The following is a 14,435-nucleotide window of genomic DNA, read 5'->3' as shown; positions in this document are numbered from 1 at the left end:
AACCGATATACAGTCTTGCTGAAGATAATAAGGCTGACGGTGTGGTACACAGGTGCCATATATATATATATCATGCGACGCGCTTTATTGCCACGTCACCTGATCATGGCAGGCCTATTGTTACGCCACGGCGAACGCGTGGCTGCAGTTCTCAGCATACAGTGCCGCCCACTAACATGGCGGACAAGGACTACACTTCCCAGCCATGCCCGCGCTCAAGTTTGATGGAGTATTGAGTACAAACACTTGTGCTGCACTAAAACTTATAAAAGGCCTCATTAACTTCAGCGTCTCGCGAAGTAAACGCTCAGCAGCCTCGTCTCTGTCGTATACCAAGCCGTAGTTTCATATCCGCTATCCTGGTTCAGACATTAGCTTTGTTTGTTGAGTACGATTCTGCTCAAGCCCAGTATTACCTGTTTGCCCGATCATCTGACCTTGATTTCCTGCCGTACTCCGTTTGTTGTCTGCCCCATGCACTCTACTCTGTTCGTCCGCGCTTATCTCCACCAAGGAATCGTAACAGATTACTTCGCCTACTTCGGAGACAACTAACACCCCGGAGTGGCAGCGCTACATCCTGGACCAAAACCGCGCGTTAGCGGTGTATCGGGATGAGATCACAGTTACTCGCTGAGGTTTCACGTTTGAGAGCTTCTGCATCTCAGACTGCGACGCCTTCTGTTCTAACGATGCATCCACCACCGGCGGCCTCAATGTATGTTCAGCCAATGCTGGCTGCGCACATTCCGACCACGCCGGCTGCGCACATTCTGGCGCCGGCTGCGCACATTCCGGCCGCGCCGGCCACGCCGGCTGTGCACAATCCACCTCTGCCTGCACAAGAGAGATACACTGGGGAGCCGGAAGGATGTAAGGGCTTCCTGCTACAGTGCATGCTGTTTTTTGAAAGCCACTCGGACATGCCGGAGGTCCGTAAGCTGACCCACTTTATGGAATTACTCTCCGGACCGGCCCTGGCATGGGCTACGGCAGAGTGGGAGTGAGGAGGCGGTGTCAGACCCTCGCTAACGGACCTCCTCGCCCGTTTCCAGCGTGCCTTTGACCATTCCCCCTGGTTTATGGTCTGGAATTCCGCACCATCCCTGCCCGGAGCGTATGGAATGAGCTGGCACTCAAGACCGTGTTCCATCAGGGGCTAAATCCTGAGTTATTGAAGAGTTAGCCTGTCAGGGCGAGCAGCTCACCTTCGATGACCTCGTTGACCTAGCAATATGGCTGGACCAGCTATGCCGTACTAATCGCCCCGCACTGTGTAGCCCATTGCCACCAGAGCCGGTCCCGCCAGCCGAACTCATGCAGCTCGGGCGTGCTCGGACCCACGAGGAGGAGAGGGAGAGAAGACGTCGCAAGTCACGGTGCTTTTATTGCAGCGAGGGCACTCACGTCATTCGTCATTGCCCCCCCAGGAGACCTCAAATGACTGAGAGGAGCATGGACAGCCAACATCGTCACTGTCGGGTGAGTCCTATCCAGTCACACGTTTCTCGTGTATTTGCCTTACCTATTTTGCTAGAGCATTCAGGCCAGTCTTTTGTTCTTTCAGCGCTCGTTGACTCCGGAGAGGCCGAGAATTTCATAGATGAGAGGACGGCACAGAATCTTGACCTCCCCATACGTCCCTTGCTCCACCCTCGCGAGGTCCAGTCCATTGACGGATCCCCCATAGGAGGGGGAATCATATCCCACAGTTCGCTGCCAATCAACGTTCAAATCAGTGCCCTCCACCACGAAACCTTTGTCCTTTACATCACAGTTTCTACCAGACATCCCGTCATTCTCGGCTTACCCTGGCAAGCACTTCACAACCCCCAGGTCTCATGGACAGACAAACAAATTACCCAATGGTCCCCATACTGTTTGCGCAATTGTCTAAGGGGTCCCACGTTCCATGTGGCCACTACGACAGTGGAGAGTCCCATGTTCCTGTCAAAGTCCCTCCAGAATACCAGGATCTCTGTGAGGTGTTCATTAAGGAAAGAGCAAGTGGTTTACCACCACACAGACCCTACGATTGTGCCATCGATCTCGTACCCGGGGCCAGCCCACCTCGGGGCCGTGTGTACCCGCTCTCCCAAACTGAACATTGGGCCATGGAGGAGTACATTCCAGCAGGGATACACTCGACCATCCATGTCCCCCGCGTCGGCCGGGTTCTTCTTTTCTAGAGAAGAAAGGAGGGGGCCTTCGACCATGCATTGATTATCGGGGCCTCAACCAGGTGACTGAAGTACCGGTATCCCCTGCCACTCGTTCCCGTGGCCCTGGAACAGCTGCAGTCCGCGACCATCTTTACGAAGCTGGACCTATCTAGCGCATACAACCTGATCCGCATTAGAGAGTGGGATGAGTGGAAAATGGCCTTTAGTACCACCTCTGGACACTATGAGTACCTAGTCATGCCGTATGGGCTCACCAACGCCCCCTCAGTGTTCCAGAATCTAATCAATGACGTCCTGAGAGACATGCTGGGGAGGTACGTCATCACTTACATCGCCGATATTTTGGTTTATTCGACATCCCTAGAGGAGCACATCGAACATGTTCGGCAATTATGCGCCACCTGTTGCGATACCAACTTTATATAAAGGCCGAGAAGTGTGAGTTCCACCAACGCACGATCTCATTCCTACGGTATGTCATTAGCCCGAGGGGAGTTGCCAGTGACCAACACAAGACTCAAGCAGTCGTGGAATGGCCTACTCCCCGAACTGTCAGGGAATTGCAGCGTTTCCTTGGTTTCACAAACTTTTATCAGTGATTCATTCGAAACTTTAGCAACGTGGCACAACCCCTGACATCCCTCTTGCGTGGTAAGCCCAGACGACTCCTTTGGACCCCAATCGTCCAGGAGGCGCTGGAGAAGCTTAGGAGGGCCTTTACCATGGCCCCCATCCTCAGACACTCAGATCCCTCCAGACTGTTCTTCGTGGAGATTGATGCCTCTGAGGTGGGAGTGGGGGCCATCCTGTCTCAATGATTCGGAGACAAACCTAAGTTGCATCCCGTAGCATTCTTTTCACGAAAGCTGTCGCCAGCGGAACGCAACTATGATGTAGGGAACCGAGAGCTCCTGGCAGTAAAGTTGGCCCTAGAGGAGTGAAAACACTATCTGGAGGGTGTGGCCCACCCGTTTATTATCTATATGGACCACAAGAATTTAGAATACCTGAGGACCGCCAAACGTCTCACGCCCCACCAGACTCGCTGGTCCCTATTCTTTTCCAGGTTCCAGTTCACCCTGTCCTATAGGCCCGGAACAAAGAACACAAAAGGCCGATGCACTGTCTCGAATCCACTCCCCTGAAGGTCGGGTGGACCAGAAAAGTTACATCTTGCTCCCCTCCTGTATAGTGGGTGCCATGGAGTGGACCTTAGATCAAGCCTTAGCCCATGTCCCCAGGTCACGAATCCCGGCAGCCTGTCCTCCCAGTAAACAGTTCGTACCAAAAGGGTACCATCTAGAACTCATCACCTGGGCCCACATGACATTGGTGACGGGTCACCCGGGAGCTCGCCGCACGTACCAACTGCTGGCCGAGAAATACTGGTGGCCCAATATGCCTTGTGGGGTACAGTGCATCATATCCTCATGTTCCACTTGTGCTCAGTCCAAGGGACCACGTGCTCTACCTGCCAGGAGGTTGGTACCTCTACCCACACCTGACTGCCCGTGGTCCCACCTGGCCCTAGATTTCATAACGAACTTGCCTGAGCTGCAACGTAATACCATGATACTGGTGATCGTTGATCGGTTTTCAAAAAACCAGTCGCCATTGTTCCCCTGGAACGCCTCCCCCACTGAGTCACCAGTGGTAGATGAGTGGTTCCACCAGAGTGAACAGGTCTGGGAACGCGCCCACCGACATCTAGTGTAGGCCTCCTGCACCGCCAAATGAAAGTCAGACCGGCGCCAGAGGGATCACCCCAAGTATCAACCCGGGGACAGGATGTGGCTCTCCACAAGAGATCTAAAGTCACCCCTCCCGGTCAAGAAGCATCAACCTAAGTGTATCAGCCCTTTCCGAGTCTTGAAGCAAATTAACGAAGTCACTTACCACCTGGCCCTACCAAAGCAGAGCCGCATCGCCCCGTTTTTCCATACCTCTTTCCTCAAACCAGTGATACCGGGCCTCTTGGCCACGGCGGTGCCGGAGGACTCCCCACCGGAACTGCTAGAGATTGAAGGCCACCCAGCCTACCGCGTCTGCGACAACCTGAACTCCAGATGTAGGAGAGGAAGGCTCGAATATCTGGTAGACTGGGACGGGTATGGCCCAGAGGAGCAGTGCTGGATCCCATCCCAGGACATTCTGGACACAAATCTGCACAGAGACTTCCAGAGCTCATCCAGCCAAACCGGGACCCCGGAGGAGGGGGAGGCCTCGGAGGGATTCGGCTCCCGGAGTGAGCCCTTTGAGAGGGCTCTGTTACACCACAGTGAATGCGTGGCTGCAGTTCTCAGCATACAGTGCCACCCACTAACATGGCGGACGAGGACTACACTTCCCAGCCATGCCCGCGCTCGAGTTCGCCGGAGTATTGAGTACAAACACCTGTGCTGCACCAAAACTTATAAAAGGCCTCGTTAACTTCAGCGTCTCGCGAAGTAAACGCTCAGCAGCCTCGTCTCTGTCGTATACCAAGCCTTAGTTTCATATCCGCTATCTTGGTTTACACATTAGCTTTGTTTGTTGACTACAATTCTGCTTAAGCCCAGTATTACCTGTTTGCCCGATCATCTGACCTTGATTTCCTGCCGTACTCCGTTTGTTGTCTGCCCCACGCACTCTAGTCTGTTCGTCCGCACTTGTCTCCGCCAATCGTAACACCTATAAATAGGCATGATTTTACACAAGCTTCAGATGCTGGTCGCGTGAGGGTGCTCCCATAGTGTTATGCTAAACGCAACCTGGAGTTCCCTTTGAAAAGGAACAAATCTGATGGGCCAGTAAAGATAACAGACTACAGTCCAATTTCATCCAAAGACCAAGACAAACTGAGACACTCTGCTGCACTACTGTAGACCCTGGCAACCAAAGGGGTTTATTAAATAAGGTCTGGTATGGTATCCATTTACATTCTGGATGCCTTGCTTGAGAAATACCTTAGCAAAATTCCACCCAAAGCAAAAGCCCCCTACCTGCAGCCCAAAGAATGACCGCTGTCAATGAAATCAACTAGTATACTCTTATTCCTTTGGGAGTGAATAAGCTGGCTCAAATGCTGCCCAGAATGTGCAAGGAGGGCAGGACACATACCAATACACAAATTATACACAAACCACAGGCTGAGTGCCACTGCAATCCAAAAATTGTCTGATTCAGGGTTGGAAGCAAGTGAGATTATGGCAATGAGTGGGCACAGGTATGTTAGCTGCGTTTCCCCTTAAAAACCTATAGCACAGATAATGTAATTCTTTGTTTTAGGTGGGTCAGCTTGCTAAAACCCTACTGGAGCCTATCCCTTGAGAGTAAAAAATGTTGGAGTAGAAAACGTTGGCAATATTAGCAGACAAGGACCTAAACATAACACCAGAAAAGCTACACGTTCATTGGATGCACTTTTAATGGGAATGTACAAATCAATCTGGGCCCAATGAGCAGTAAACTAGCCAGCGAGCAGCAAGCTAGTTTCTGATTTTCTACAGTGGCATGGCAACATGCAATGCTGTCTCCAACTGCGGATACTTTGGGATCTATTTCCATTAGCGGAGGAAAAATAAACAAAATATTTGGTCATATTGTGTCTGAATTTTCAGTTATTGATATTCATTTATTGTTTTTAGAACTGTTGTATAAAAGCAATATCACACTTACAATCATGCTATGCTGATATTCCGCATAACCGCACTTATTCAGCACAAACTCTTGCTTGTGCGATATTGCTTAAATATTATGCATAAATATTCCAAGTTGTATTTATTTCATTAATCTGCAAATTCATCTTTACAATCCTCATTATAAAAGGATAAACTAGAAGTACATCAGCAGAAAATCAGAAACTTAGAGAAGGGTTAAAAGGCTGTATCTACTGTTATTTTATTGTTTGTATTATGTGCCAACAGCTAATTCTGTGCACAGCTGTGTCCATGAGATACTAAATCATGATGTTATTCTGAGTATTTTATTTAGTTCACAACAGGTGAACCCATTGTGGAATTCAGGTGTGTAATTATACATATGTTGTAATTAGTTATATTTCCAAATTAAGTATCAAAACTATATAGTTTTTATAGATGGATTTGGTTAAATACAAAATGGAAAATAAGTATAGGTCTGATAATAAAGTTACATGTCAGATAACACCTATCAATGCTAAGGTCATAATAGGCATGTATTTTTGTTTTCCATCAGGTGTGATAAGGACAGCTCTGCCCAATATGATACGGGAGAACAGGGAACACTACCAGGTGGTAATCCAGGCTAAGGACATGGCAGGACAGATGGGTGGTCTGTCAGGGACTGCCACAGTCAATATCACACTGCTGGATGTCAACAACAGCCCTCCTCGCTTCCCTCATAGTAAATCCCTGCTTTTACATGTTGTACATGTGAACATCATTATGAAAGAAAAAATCAATGTCACTGCATTGAGTTGAGTTAAACATAATCCTTAAATAGACCTTTGTAAAGCTTGTGTGCATTCTACAATTGACCTTCCTATAAACAATTGTTAGAGTCAAGATGCATCTCGTCATGTCCTACATACAGTGCCTTGAATAAGTATTTATTTTAAGTAATAATAAGTATTTATTTACATCTTTGAACATTTTAAAATCCATTATGAAACAATACAAAGAATATGGCACAACCATGATTGCCTAGAGAAGGCGGTCCACCAAAAGTCAGTGACCAGGTAAGAAGGGCATTAGCCAGAGAATCAACCAAGAGGCTAGCTACAGAGATCCAAACTTGGAAGAGAGAAGCTGATCACAGGACAACCTTAAGCTAGAGACTCCACAAAACTTTATGGAAGAGTTTCAACAAGAAAGTCATTAGCCATTTGGAGTTTACCAAAAGCCATGATGGAAGACTAAGAAAACTCAGAAGACATGTAGAAAAAGGTTCTCTGGTCTGATGAGACCACTTTGAACTTTTTATTGTTTGCACAGAGTGCTAGGTTAGGCAGAAAACCAACAATGCTCATCACTCTGAGAACCCCCTTCCCACAGAGAAGCTGTGGCAAATTCAGGGGAGTCTAGAAGAAAACATGTTCCAGTCTTCTTGAGACTTGACACTGGGATGGAGGTTCATCCAACAGAACAACGACTCTAAGCATAGTGGCAAAGTTGAAAACAAAGAAACTGAATGTGTTAGAATGGCCCAGTCAAAGGCCAGACCTGATTCTGACTCATCTAATCTTTGTTAAGACTTTTTAAGAAAATTGCTGTTCACCAAATATTGCCATTCAATATGACAAAGCTTGAAGCATAGGCAGAAAGATTAGGATCCAGAGGTGCAAAGCTGCTAAATCAAATTGTAAAAATCCAATCCAAGAAAAGGTTCCATCTTTTTCAATTTCAGGTTATAACACTTCAAAATGTAAAAAGTTCAAGGGGATGAATACTTATGCAAGGCACATTAGATCTATGTAGGACACATTTACATGCTTGTCATGAAAACTTTTAATATGAAAAATTTAGATATTTCTAATGGAAGTAGACATTAAATATGTGTGTGTGTGTGTGTGTGTGTGTGTGTGTGTGTGTGTGTATAAGAGAGCGATAGAGAAGGAAGAATAGAGAGGGCAATAGAGCATCTTTTAGTTTGATAATCCCTCTTTTTGGTAAACTCTTAAATCCAGCGCATGAGGTAACAGCAGAAAGACTTAAGTTAAAAATATGTATACCCATGAAAACTCCAGTGGTTCATTGGAGCTAAAATTCTATTAAACAATAACCATAGAGGTTCATCTTTGTGTCTCCCCTGAGACGTGGGTAAACAAATAGCCAAATGCACTCTACAGTGGCGGACAGAACAAAAGGTTCACTCAAGCACCTGGATGTTTACTCAATTTACTCACTTCCCTCGTTCCTTCCCGAGGTGCGTACCATCTCTCCACAGCTGAGTCAGCTGAAGTGGGATCTTCTGTTGGCCGGATAAAAGCAAATGATGCAGATGCAAGAGAGAATGCCGAAATGTGGTACAGCATTTTGGATGGTGATGGGCAGGATGTATTCAGTGTCATCACAGATGGAACTACTCAGGAAGGGGTGATCATAATCAAGAAGGTGAATGGACAGATATCTCATGTTTCAAACATCTGAATCCTGTGAATTGCTATAATCCAATACTCAGTACCAAGGGCCCACTTTCCACCATTCTATAGGGATGAAATTATATTACTATAAAGCTATACAGTAATAATGGAATTATCCATCCATCCATTTTCTGTACCGCTTATCCTACACAGGGTCACAGGAGAGCCTAGAGCCTATCCAAGGGAACTCGGGGTGCAAGGCAGGGGACATCCTGGATGGGGTGCCAACCCATTGCCAGGCACAATTGTACACCCATTAACAAAGTACAGACAATTTGGAAATGCCAAAGAGCCTACAACACATGTCTTTGAACTAGGGGAAGAAACCGGAGTACCCGGAAGAAACCCCCAAAGCATGGGGAGAACATGCAAACTCCCCGCACACTGGGTGGAGGCCAGATTTGAACAACCTCAAATAAATTGAGATATTGTGTCTATAAACAGAACATCCCTTAAATTTTGATACAGTATTTCCAAATATGAAATGTATTCATTGCATTATATATTGGGATATAAACTTAAAATTAGTAAAATTACAGAAATTGCATTAGTTTTCACTTCAAAGCAAGATTCTATGATTCACTGAAAAATAAACTATTGTGCTGTACAGTTATCCTATTTTTTTCACACCTTTTCACCCATGCTCTTTGCAGTTTCTCTCATTCCCAAACCTGCCCCAGTGCAAATTCACACACTCATCTGCATAAACATGCATTTGGAGTTCAGGGTGCTGAGAAAGTAATCCCTTCAATCAAAGGCATCATGTCCTATTAACTTTACAAAGATGCTTAATTCTATTCCCTGCCAAAGACTCCTTTATTCCCTTTTGTATAGTATAGGGATCTATTGGGTTTGTAAAGCCTGCCTTAGCTTGCTCTCTCTCTCTCTCTCTCTTTCTCTCTCTCTCTCCCCCTGTAGGGTCAGGCTTTCAAGAAACTGTGGCCATTATCCAAATCCTATTGTTAAAATATGAATTAGAGATAGATATAGAAAAAAAAAAACTTGAGTCTCTAATCTACATGCAATTTAAATTATTTATTAAGGCCAATCATTGACGATTAAATAATAAAGATACTTCACACAGAAGAAAAGTGGGAATGATAAGCAAGAGCAATGTAATAGATCCATTTTAAATGAGAAATGTTCCAGTCCAGCACCTAAAAGACAAAAATAATGCACCTTTCTGGCCAAAGCTGAAAAGACCAAAATAAGAATTTTTGAACAAAACTTTATTCAGATCTCACATTTATATTTTTAACTGCTTCTTCGTTCCTCAGCCACTAGATTATGAAAGCAAGAGGATGTACTCACTGCGTGTTCAGGTGACAAACACACATCTTGATCAGCGATTTGCACATCTGGGTCCGTTTAGCGACACGGCTACAGTCAGGATCGCAGTCACAGATGTGGATGAACCACCTGTTTTTGGTCGGACCCATTATATCTTTGAGGTGGATGAGGACACAATACCTGGAAGTCCTGTAGGAACTGTAAGTGCCCGTGACCCTGATGCTGCCAATCAAATGGTCAAGTAAGTGATAAAGCCTTTCTAAATGGCATGTTTGTTTGTTTTTGTTTGTTTATTAATAGCGTTATTATATATCATATATCTCACAATTGACCTGTTTAGCCTATTCCGTTTTAATAATAATTCCTTAGATTTACATTACGCTTTACATTGTATGGAGGGAAATCTCCTCAAACCACCAGTGTGTAGCATCCACCTGGATGATTCAACAGCAGCCATAGTGTGCCAGAACACCAACCACACACCAGCTGATGGTGGAGAGGAGAGGAGAGTGATGTAGCCAATTCATTGATGGAGATTATTAAGGGGCCATGACAGATAAGGGCCAATGCAGGAATTTCGCCAGGCAACGCCAGGACAACTCTTTACGAGATGATTTTTAATGACCACAGAGAGTCAGGACCTGGTTTTAATGTCTCATCCACAGTATAGTGTCACTGTACTGGGGTATTAGGACCCACACAGACAACAGGGTGAGCACCACCTTCTGGCCTCACTAATACCACTTCCAGCAGCAACCTTAGATCTTCAACAGAGCATTCACTAAAACATTGTGTTGTATGTGTGAAGGTTTGCTATGTTCAGTTACAGATGAACCTGGTGTAGTGAAAAGGCAGGTTACCAGACTAAAAATTAACAGACAATAAAGTAGCTCTGTCAGAAACCAAAAGATGCCACACCAAAATTGTAGCAAAACACCAAAGATGTAGATTTAATATGAAGAATATGAGTATAGTGACATTAAAAATTGACAATGTATGCTCCATTATAATGGCTCCTGTTGTCATATTGTGATACTTTCTACTTGGTTAAATCAAACTTCAGCTTTCAGCTTTTCATCTATGTGTACTTATCTGTATGTGACTGTGTTGTCTTTGTGTGTATATCATTGGAAAGATGAAAGAAAAGCAAATTATTTATGAATTCTCTGCTGGTAATTTTCCCAAGGAAGTTGAGTGGCATGAGTACAGGCATTGTTTATTCCAATATTCTCATGCACCACCCATTTGAATTCCTTCCAACTTCTGTAAGACACAAGATTTGAAAGAGCCTGAATTGTTTTGTTCTGATATACACTCACAGACACATAAACACACACACACACACACACACACACACAAACACACAGTCTGAAAAGCAGAAAGCTGTCATTCTGTAAAACACATCGTAATACACTGCATATTTAAATGTCACCAGAATATATAAGTTGACACTGATAAATGGGTCTAAAATGAGGGATTTCCTTGCTTTCCTTCTTGACAGCAAAATAAATAGGATAGTCAGAGTGATCAGTGGTTTCTTTCAAATGAGACCTAACAAAATGTCACCTTATTAAAGCACAGTTGCTCCCAGGTGAAAAGGTTTCCATTTAATCGTAGCTACCTAATACATCCAGCTGAGAATATAATAAACAAATGTATTGGGTAAATAAATAAATTATTCTACAAATCCTTAAATGTCATTAAATACTATGTAAAATTACTGAAGGACCTATATCTTTGGGAAGCAGTAACTGGCTCAGTGCAAACACTCTTAGCTGCTTTGCTTTTAACATTGATTTGGCCAATAACATATTTTGTTCTAATTGGCAAGTCATGCCGTATATACTCCAACATTTATGAATAATAAACTACTGCCTAAGTGTTTATTTGGCTGCTTCCCAAATGCAGGCCTTGTTCAGGGTCATTAGTAATAACTATATGATGAACACTGCTTGCCTGCACTAAAGCCTAAAACTGTGTGTGCTTTCTTCCTCTTCTGGTCCATAATTACACTTCTTCTGGCCTGTTTTCGATATGAACATTCTTCTATGCAGATACACCATCGATCGACACACAGACCTAGAGAGGCTGTTTAATATTGACTCCAACAATGGCACCATCAGCACACTGCAAGCTCTGGACAGAGAGACGTCCAAATGGCACAATATCTCCGTCCTGGCCACTGAAATCAGTGAGCACAGTTTTCATTTTTTAATGGAAGAGTTGCTATGAGATTAACAGTAACATGCTTATTTGAGAGCACAAGCTTTGTTTTGAGTTTTAGCACATTTTTCATTTGGGTTGAACATATTAAATATGAATAAACAACAATGCCACTAGTTTGCCAATAATTTGTCAATGCTGAAAGTTTTGGAATTAGTGAAAATTAAATTGTATTTAATTGTATCTATATCTAAATATATCTATATATTTACCCATTCTAATCTGGTTATTGTTGTATATACAGTGTATATACAAAATCTATCATATATATATATATATATATATATATATATATATATATATATATATATATATATATATATATATATATATATAACATATGCACACAAAAACACTTGAGTCTTGCCTTTTGGCAAAAAAGAATAATGCACCTACTATATCTTTCTTTATATTTGTTTAGAACACATTATCTGTGCAATCTGAAAAATGTATTCATATTCAGTCACATCACTAATATAATATGTATAAAAACAAATGCCAATACATAATGCTGTGAGCTGTTATTAATTACTGTATTCCCTGCATGCAATTGTTGGCAACAATGCAAGATTGGAACAAAAAATCACAGTCCATATGGAATTGTTCAGTGCTTTGATTTTTATTGTCTTAGTTGCTCATCCATTGCTCAAATACCTAACATAATGTTTTCATGACAAGAAAATATCCTAAAGCACTGAGCTATGAGTTCTCTGTTTACATTTAGATATACTGTGTGAGCCATTTTGGATTTCAGCATATATATATATATTTTTTTAAATGTTCTACACAGTTTTACATTTCATGAAATGGTAGTTAATTAGGAAGTGGGATGTCACTGCTTTATTAGTTCATACACAAGAGACCTAACAAAATGTGTAATATAAAATCTGTTGAACAAATCAGGGACATGATCAAGGAATAGAACACAGTAATATGTGAGACCAGACTTTAAGGACAAGGTTAGAGTTTATAAAAAGAATTTTTAGACAGATGAGATGAAAATTAAAAGGGTGATCGAAAAGGAAAAATCAAACCAAGCGCACCATCCACATATATAACTGGCTCACTTGCCTTATTAATTATGTGCTGAAGCAGCAGGTTTAATTCTGAATGTAATTAGCATTTTAGTTGCATTCATCCAAGCACATGTCTCCAAACTCAGTGGATGGTACTCCATTTTGCAGAAATGAATGAGGCATAGAGTTTTTCAGGGCAAAAAATATCTCATATTCTTGAGTAGTTCAAATCAGTCAATCCACCCAAACCTAGTTCAAATGATTCTCACTGACTGAACAAAATAGCTTCCCAAAAGAGAAGGAACTGAAAATGACTTCATTAAAGGTATGGCAGAGTGTTACCAAAAAGAATAGCATTCAAATTTTAAACTTTATTTCAATAGCAAAACCAAAAACATAACAGCACATTCAGAAACACAATATCAAATTCAGAAATACAACAACAAAACCAAAAACATAACAGTAAATTTGAAAACACATTAACATAAATTACAAATGGAAAGACTAGGTCCTTATTAAACATCACATGCTTGTTACTGATTGGACATGGCGTATAACTATCACAAGCAAAAAATAATCCAGTTAGATTAGTGAAAATGATGTAATGCAAAGTTACTTATTATAATAAATATTTTGTTATTCTGAATAACCTCGCTTCCTTTATGTCAATTTTCAACAATTGGAAACTCCTATTAATGCTCTGCAATGTTGACAGCATATGTAAAATAACATCATATGTTATCTTAATACTAATATGTATGAATAAAGGCATCAGTAGGTTAATTTAGGCTCATAATTCCTCTTACTGTAAACATCCTCCTGCTCTCCATTTTCCACTGTCTCTCAGACTGATGTGCTGTTTTTGTTGAAATTGCTGTTGCATTCTCTGATTTCCTGTTGTATATCTGAATTTTTGCTGTTCTTTTGGTTTGTTAATGTGTTTTGCACTTACAGGGCCAGTCTAATCTGATGTTACATAGCCAAAACAACAGCACCAACACTTTATAGCAAGTAATTATAATAAATATGGAATACAGAATCATTGCTTACAGAAACTTGTTTCTCACCTTCAGGTACATCTCTACAAACTAGAGTCCCTGTGTTTATCAAAGTCCGGGATGTAAATGATAACGCACCTGAGTTTGCCATGTACTATGAGACCTTTGTCTGTGAAAATGTCAAAGCTGGGCAGGTATGTGATTGGTTCAACAGTTTCCTCCTCATTTTCAAATTTCCATTATATATCCTTGTCAAGTTTGTTATTTGCCAATAGCTACCTCATATAACCTGAAATGACATAAAGAACTAACCATGAATTAACCATGAATAACGATAATATTGCTGTATTGTATTTTAGCTCATTCAGACCATAAGTGCTGTGGATACGGACGAGCCACTTGTCGCGCATAAGTTTGTCTTCAGTCAGAGCACAGTCAACCCTAACTTTACCATTTTTGACAATGAAGGTAAATATCACAGGGTGAAATACAACTGATTATGAGAAATACTACAATACATTTTGGCAATAAATATTTCACCATACTCAGATATAATCTTTATTATTCTTTTATGACATTTTGGCCACAGTAGTAATACGCTCTAATTAACACTTTGGTCGGTGTC

The 14,435-nt window shown here is 42.4% G+C and overlaps 1 protein-coding gene across 1 annotated transcript in view; it reads left to right on the top strand.

The window, feature by feature from the left end:
- The window catches only part of LOC128616976 (cadherin-10-like), a 56,584-nt gene that overhangs the window by 33,570 nt on the left and 8,579 nt on the right, over positions 1 to 14,435 (top strand). The window contains exons 5-10 of the mRNA XM_053639882.1: positions 6,378 to 6,545; positions 8,067 to 8,254; positions 9,561 to 9,814; positions 11,628 to 11,764; positions 13,886 to 14,004; positions 14,170 to 14,278. Coding sequence (XP_053495857.1) covers positions 6,378 to 6,545; positions 8,067 to 8,254; positions 9,561 to 9,814; positions 11,628 to 11,764; positions 13,886 to 14,004; positions 14,170 to 14,278 — 975 coding nt within the window. The remainder of the gene's footprint in view (positions 1 to 6,377; positions 6,546 to 8,066; positions 8,255 to 9,560; positions 9,815 to 11,627; positions 11,765 to 13,885; positions 14,005 to 14,169; positions 14,279 to 14,435) is intronic.

The sequence above is a fragment of the Ictalurus furcatus genome, chromosome 13 (assembly GCF_023375685.1).
Source record: "Ictalurus furcatus strain D&B chromosome 13, Billie_1.0, whole genome shotgun sequence".
Taxonomy (NCBI): domain Eukaryota; kingdom Metazoa; phylum Chordata; class Actinopteri; order Siluriformes; family Ictaluridae; genus Ictalurus; species Ictalurus furcatus.
Note: the sequence above shows the minus strand (reverse complement) of the source record. Positions and strands in the feature narration are given on the sequence as shown.